The following is a 7,001-nucleotide window of genomic DNA, read 5'->3' as shown; positions in this document are numbered from 1 at the left end:
GTCCCGTCGGGCCTCGCGGCGGCGCGGGAAGATGGCGGCGGCGGGAGCCGTGGAACGGAGCTTCGTGGAGGTCGTCGGCGCTGAGCGCGAAAGGCCGAGGCACTTTCGGGAGTTCACTGTTTGCGGCATTGGTACGGCAGCATCCCAGCAGAGCGCGATCCGAACCTTCCCCTCGGGCCTCTCCTGTGGATTCCTCAATCCCTAACCCCCCCGTTACCCTTCTGAGCCCACATGCCTATTAGCACGGGAATCAGAGCTACCTTAGTGTCCTGCTGCCTCCTCTTTCCTCCCCTTTCATTCTGTATGGACTCTCAGTCCGTCCTCCTCTGCTTTCTCAGCGACCTCAGTCCGTGTCATCCCCAGAGAACCACGTGTGCAGGCTGACCACTGACCTTTTGCAGGAACTGCAAATGCAGCGGCCGGAGCCGTGAAATATGGTGAGAGCGCGGGAGGCTTCTACTATGTGGAAAGTGGCAAGTTGTTCTCCGTCACCAGGAACAGATTCATTCATTGGTGAGTGCTGTGTTTGGCAAACCCTCTGGAAGGTCGGGTCGTTCGGCGGCTGAATTTGCGTGTCTGACCCTAAGGTGTCATTCATTTTCCGAGTGGTTGTAGACAGGAAAAGAAAAAAAGCCTGCTTTCTGTTTATGTCTTAATCAGTGGATAATTAAGGAGACCCAGAGTTCTGGAAGAGGTACCCTACCAGGCAACACTAAAAGCAGAAGAAATGTAGCATAGGGGCTAAAGCCCCAAAGACCAGTTTTAAAACATGAGCCCATTATGTGTGTGTAGTGCTTTACATTCATTCTATGAATGAAGCTTCCTTCATTCTATGAATGTTTGAGCCTTTACTTGTCAGGCACTGGTAGGTGTCCTGGGGACAAAATGACTAACAAAAACAATCACCGTTTTCATCATGCAGGGTGTGGCAGTGTAAGAGAAGTGGACCTACCTTTCATGGGGCAGTTTTGAGAAGGAAAAAGGCATTAAACTAATGTTCATACATAGGTATATCAATACAGATTTTTCATTCTTGCCTCAGAGGAGAAGAATAGGGCTTTGAGAGGCTAATGGGAAGACCAAGTGTTATTGGTGGGGCTGGAAAGGCCTAAAGTAAGTCACATTTCACCTGAGATTGGAAGGGGGAAAGGTTAGCCAGGCAAGGTGTTGCGGGAGAGGGCATTTGAGCAAGTGGGATCACTATCTCCAAAATCCATGAGGTGAAAAGAATTTGACAGGTTTGAGGAACTGACTAAAGATCTATGCGGCTTAACTGCAAATGGGCAAAATGGATAAGGACGTGAGAGATGCTGAGACCAGGTAGCTAGGCCGGACTCATCTTGAAGGACCTCAGGCTGTGCTTGGTCTTTGTTCTGGTGCACGGGCTTCTCATTACGGCGGCTTCTCTTGTTGCAGAGCGCAGGCTCTAGAGCATGGGCTTAGGTACTGCATAGCATGTGGAATCTTCCTAGGCCAGGGATCGAACTGGTGTCCCAAGAGTTGGCAAGCAGATTCTTAACCACTAGACTACCAGGGAAGCCCCAAGATATGTGAATTTTATCCTGAGTATGTTGGGCAGTCACTGAAAGTCTATAAAGGATTACTAACATGATCAAATGGAGAAGGAAATGGCAACCCACTCCAGTGTTCTTGCTTGGAGAATCCCAGGGACAGGGGAGCCTGGTGGGCTGCCATCTATGGGGTCGCACAGAGTTGGACACGACTGAAGTGACTTGGCAACATGATCAAAATCACATTTTAAAATAATCAGTCTGCTTTGTGTAAAGTAGATTTGGGATGGATGGGTAAAATAAAAAAGAACAGTTTGCTTTTATGATGGACAGAGTAAGACATGTTGGTGACTCAGCTGTGGGAGTGGCTAGAAAAACAGAAATAGATGGATTCGAGATACACTTAGAGGGTAGCTTCATTAGGACCAGGTGATAGACTGACTACTGGATAAAGGATGGTAGGGAAAAGGAGGGAGCAAGGACAAGTTCCTGTCTTTTGGTGTGACTGACCAGATATCCTGCAGAAGGATTGCCATCTTCTGAGATATAGAAGGTGGGTTTTGGACAGATGTTAAGTCATTCTTTTAGATGTGCTATTAAAGTGTCTGTGTAGTTGCTCTTTGACAGTGTCAAGTAGGCATTGAACTTTATAGGCTCAGAAGAAAGACCTATGTTAGAGGTGCAAATCTCATTGATTTCAGAAATATTTTTGAGTGCCTAATATGTTCCGACGCTAGAGCTAAAGAATCCACCTGCCAGTACAGGGGACACAAGAGATGTAAGTTCCATCCCTAGGTCAGGAAAATCCCCTAGAGGAGGGCATGGCAACCCACTGCAATATTCTTGCGTGGAGAATCCCATGGACAGAGGATCCTGGCAAGCTGTGTAGGGCTTTGGGTTGCAAAGAGTCAGACTGAAGTGACTTTGCACACACACAATGTGTTCCAGTGGACGTTTAGGGACTGGGAACATAGCAGGGAACAGAGCAGACAGTCCTTGCTCTCAGAGGGAGCTGATCAACAACAGTAAACCCAAAAAACAGTAGTTCATCAGGTAATACGTGGGATGGAGAACAGGGAAGGGAGAAGGGGAATTATTACGTTTAATATTTCACATAGGGTAGTTGGGCAAGACTCAGTGATAAGTTAACATTTGAGCAGAGGAAATAAGGGTACCCAAGGGATGAGATTTCAGGTAGAGCCTTCGAAGCAAAAGGGCAAAAATGCTGAGACAGGAGCTTCTGTGTTGTTTTCAAAGAACGGCAAAGGGCCAGAAGTCTGCCTCTTGGGAGAATGAAGGATAGAGGAATAAGGTAACCAAGGGGCAGATTGGGGCTTTGTCAGTTATTTCAAGGCTGTGACTTTTACTTTGAGTGAGAGGAGGGTTTTAAATGAAGAAGTATTATGAATAACAGTGTTTTTAAAAGATTGCTTGTCTGCTGTGTTGAGAACAGAGTGTAGTAGGAAGGGGTGGGAGCAGGGAGACCAATTAGAGGTTGGTGCCACAATCCACACAAAAGACAATGGCTTAAAATGAGTTTGGTATTGTTAGAGGCTGTGAGAAATGTTCTAATAGTGGATATGTTTTACAGGTGATTTTGTTAGAATTTAGTATTGGATCAGATGTAGGTTATATTGAAAGAAAAAATTCAAGGGTGAGCCCCATATTTTTTGGCTTGAGCAACTGGAAGTTATAGAGACGCCATCCATGAGTTGGAAGAAAGTGCAGGTGAAGCAGATGTTTTTTCTGGTTTGCCGGGTCCAGGAATTCTGTTTCGGACAGGTGTAGTTTGAGATCCCTGATACACGAGTGCACGTTTGAGGCAGTAGTCAGGTGAGTGGAGAGTGTGGGCTGAATAAGATACAGATTTAGAAATTGTTGCCAGTCAGAGCTGGTAAACCAAAGGGGATCGCCTGTAGCAGCGGTCCGCAGGCTTCGTGGCACCAAGGGCCAGTTGCCTGGAAGACCGTTTTCCCACAGACCTGGGGTGGGGCGACCGGTTTCAGAACGATTCCGGCACGTTACATCGGCTGTGCCCTTGGTTACTGTGACATCAGCTCCACCTCAGATCATGAGGCGTTAGATCCCGAAGGCGGAAGCCCGCTGACACAGAGAGGACATTCAGGTGGTGCGGTAGATGAGATGGTGCTGGTTAGGACACTCCCAGCATGGTGCTGTCTGTGGTTCCGAAGCTACCACATAGCAGAGTTGTACGTGAGGATGAGTCTACCCTGCTTCCTAGCAGGAGGAAGCTTTAGAAGGGAAACACCCACATGTATAAGTTCACTGTAGTTTGATGCTATAGTAATTATATGTAGAGGCCACATTACACTATAAGGTGTGAGTGTGTGCTGTGGATTTTAATCCTGCTGCTAAGTTGCTGCTAAGTCATGTCAGTTGTGTCCGACTCTGCGACCCCATGGACTGTAGCCTACTAGGCTCTCCATCCATGGGATTTTCCAGGCAAGAGTACTGGAGTGGGTTGCATCCTAGTGGAGTTTAATGAATTGACTATTGTTCTAAAGGTTTCCCAGGTGGCGCTAGTGGTAAAGAACGTGTCTGCCAATGGGGGAGACAAAATAGACCTGGGTTCAATCCCTGGGTCAGGAAGATCCCCCCTGGAGGAGGGCATGGCAACCCACTCCAGTATTCTTGCCTGGAGAATCCCGGGAACAGTGGAGCCTGGAGGGCTGCAGTCCATAGGGTTGCAAAGAGTCTGAACTAACTGAAGCAACTTAACACTTTGTTCTAAACATACTATCAAGTTTGGAAATGTCTCCGTTTAACAGAGAGTCATATAATAATAGTTGAATTGTATATAATACTGTGTTTTGTAGACTATACAATGTGGTTTGGAATGGCAGAATTGATTTGAGTTTGCTTATCCAAAATTTTTGAATTAGGAGAGTTCACCTGAAAACTATTGTCATACATTTCCATGCAACAATCAGAAAGAAAAGCGTAAACTCTTTTTTTTGTTGTTTTTTACAAATGTCTCTTTTTAATAGGAAAACCTCTGGAGATACATTGGAGCTGGTGGAAGAGTCATTGGACATAAATCTGTTGAATAATGCAGTTCGCCTCAAATTCCAAAACTGCGTCCTTCTACCCGGAGGAGTTCATGTCTCTGAGACTCAGAATCACGTGATAATCTTGATATTAACCAATCAGACAGTGCATAGGTTGCTTTTACCACACCCTTCCCGGATGTATAGGAGTGTGAGTTGGTTAAGTATAATGTCCTTTATTTCTCAAGTTACTCAGTCACAAATTTAGTATTAGAGCAGTGTCCTTTGGAATTGAAGGAAGGGTAGATTCCTTGCTAGCCCTAACCAAGCACACATTCATGCTGTTATTGTTTATCCCTAAGTCATGATCGGCTCTTTTGCGACCCTATGGAGTATAGCCCGCCAGGCTCCTCTGTCCATGGAGTTGCCCAGGCAGGAATACTGGAGTGGGTTGCCATTTCCACCTCCAGGGGATCTTCTCCACCCAGGGATCGACCCCACATCTCCTGCACTGCAGGCAGATTCTTTACTGAGGAGCCACTGGGGAAGCCTCATGCTTTCCTAGTTACTATTTTAAATGATCAAATACATTTTAAGTTGCAAAAATAGTTTCATTAAAAAGAACAGCTTCCTTTTTCAACTCAACAATTTTTTTACTTTAAAAACATTGATAGCAATTGGGAGGAACTGAGCAAAATTCGTTTATTTTGATTTTAACAGATTTTTCTTTTTCATTTCTCCACAGGAGTTGGCAATTGAAAGTCAGATGCAGTCAATATTCACTGACATTGGAAAAGTTGATTTTAGGGATCCTTGCAACTATCAGCCGATCCCATCAGTGCCTGGCCTCTCCCCTGGTTCTGCCACCTCAGCAGCCTGGCTGAGCAACGATGGGGAGGCTCTGTTTGCTCTGCCATCTGCCTCTGGGGGAATCTTTGTTCTTAAACTACCTCCTTATGACATACCTGGTAAGAATGGGAATGCAGCATGGATTTAATTTTAAACAAATACTGGCATTAAGATGGACGTTAGAAGTCCAAGGCTGTTATCCAGTGCAGGAACTGCTTCCAAACCACCCTAAAATGGTTCTTCATTATTGCTTGCCTAATGAGTCCCTAGCACTTTACAGTTTTTCCCAAGAGGGTGGGATTTTATACAGTGAATGAGAAACTGCAGCTTACTGGAATGTAGGAAAACAGGTGGCTGTAAGGTGGCCTATTCTAAGGCCTTTAGTAGGGATGAGTTGACTGATGTCTATTTTCAGTTTGAGGTGCTGTAACTAAAATAAGTTTACCTGAAACAAGGAAGCTCAGTGCTGCTACCATGCTCCAGGTTACCACCTTCTCTTACCTGAACTATTGCATTTGCTTCCTAATTATCTTCCCAGATCTGTCCTTAGCCCTCTGCAGAAACTTCTCAGGCAGACCAAGACATTTAAAACCTACGTTGAGTCATGCCATTCCACTGCTCGAAGCCCTCGGGTCAGGGCTGTTCATCTCACTCCAATAAACCCAGCGTCCTATGGCAACGCCCCGCTGCCTCTCTAACTGCATCTTCTCATTCTTTCTCCCCTCCTTCTCCAAACCAGCCACATGTCTTCTGGCAGTTCCTTGAACATACCAGGTGCATCTGCCTAAGGGCTTTGGTGGTGTTCAGTCGCTCAGTTGTGTCTGACTCTGCAACCCAATGGACTGCATCGCACCAGGCTTCCCAGTCCTTCACCATCTTCCAGTGCTTGCTCACACTCATTTCCGTTGAGTCAGTGATGCCGTCCAACCATCTCGTCCTCTGTTGTTCCCTTCTGCCTTCAATCTTTCCCAGCATCAGGGTGGTGGTTTTCCAGTGAGTCGGCTCTTCACATCTGGTGGCCAAAGGATTGGAGCTTCAGTTTCAGCATCAGTCCTTCTGATGAATATTCAGGATTGATTTCCTTTAGGATTGACTGGTTTGATCTCCTGTGATCATCCAAGGGGCTCTCAAGAGTCTTCTCCAACACAGTTAAAAAGCATAAATTCCTCAGTGCTCTGCCTTCTTTATGTTCCATTCGCAAATCCATGCATGACTACTGGAAGAACTATAGCTCTGACTATACAGATCTTTGTCAGCACAGTAATGTCTCTGCTTTTTAATACGCTGTCTAGGTTGATCATAGCTTTTCTTCCAAGGAGTAAACGTCTTTTAACTTCATGGCTTTAGTCACTGACCTCAGTGATTCTGGAGCCCAAGAAAATAAAGTCTGTCGCTGTTTCCATTGTTTCCCCATCTGTTTGCCATGAAGTGGTGGGACCAGATGCCATGATCTTAGTATTTTGAATGTTGAATTTTAAGCCAGCTTTTTCACTATCTTCTTTCACCTTTATCAAGAGGCTCTTCTTCACTTTCTGCCATAAGGGTGGTGTCATCTGCATATCTGATGTTGCTGATATTTCTCCCGGCAATCTTGATTCCAAGGCTTTGGTAGGAATAGTCTATCCCCAGCTAC

General features: G+C 45.7%; 1 protein-coding gene across 1 annotated transcript in view; it reads left to right on the top strand.

The window, feature by feature from the left end:
- The first annotated feature begins 29 nt into the window (after positions 1-29).
- Positions 30-7,001, top strand: part of NUP160 (nucleoporin 160) — a 43,427-nt gene continuing 36,455 nt past the window's right edge. Inside the window, exons 1-4 of the mRNA XM_061381491.1 lie at positions 30-131; positions 402-513; positions 4,520-4,730; positions 5,265-5,487. Coding sequence (XP_061237475.1) covers positions 32-131; positions 402-513; positions 4,520-4,730; positions 5,265-5,487 — 646 coding nt within the window. The 5' untranslated portion in view covers positions 30-31. The remainder of the gene's footprint in view (positions 132-401; positions 514-4,519; positions 4,731-5,264; positions 5,488-7,001) is intronic.

Source organism: Bos javanicus, chromosome 15 (genome assembly GCF_032452875.1).
Source record: "Bos javanicus breed banteng chromosome 15, ARS-OSU_banteng_1.0, whole genome shotgun sequence".
Classification (NCBI taxonomy): domain Eukaryota; kingdom Metazoa; phylum Chordata; class Mammalia; order Artiodactyla; family Bovidae; genus Bos; species Bos javanicus.
The sequence above is the reverse complement of the archived record's forward strand: the minus strand, read 5'-3'. Positions and strand labels throughout refer to the sequence as shown.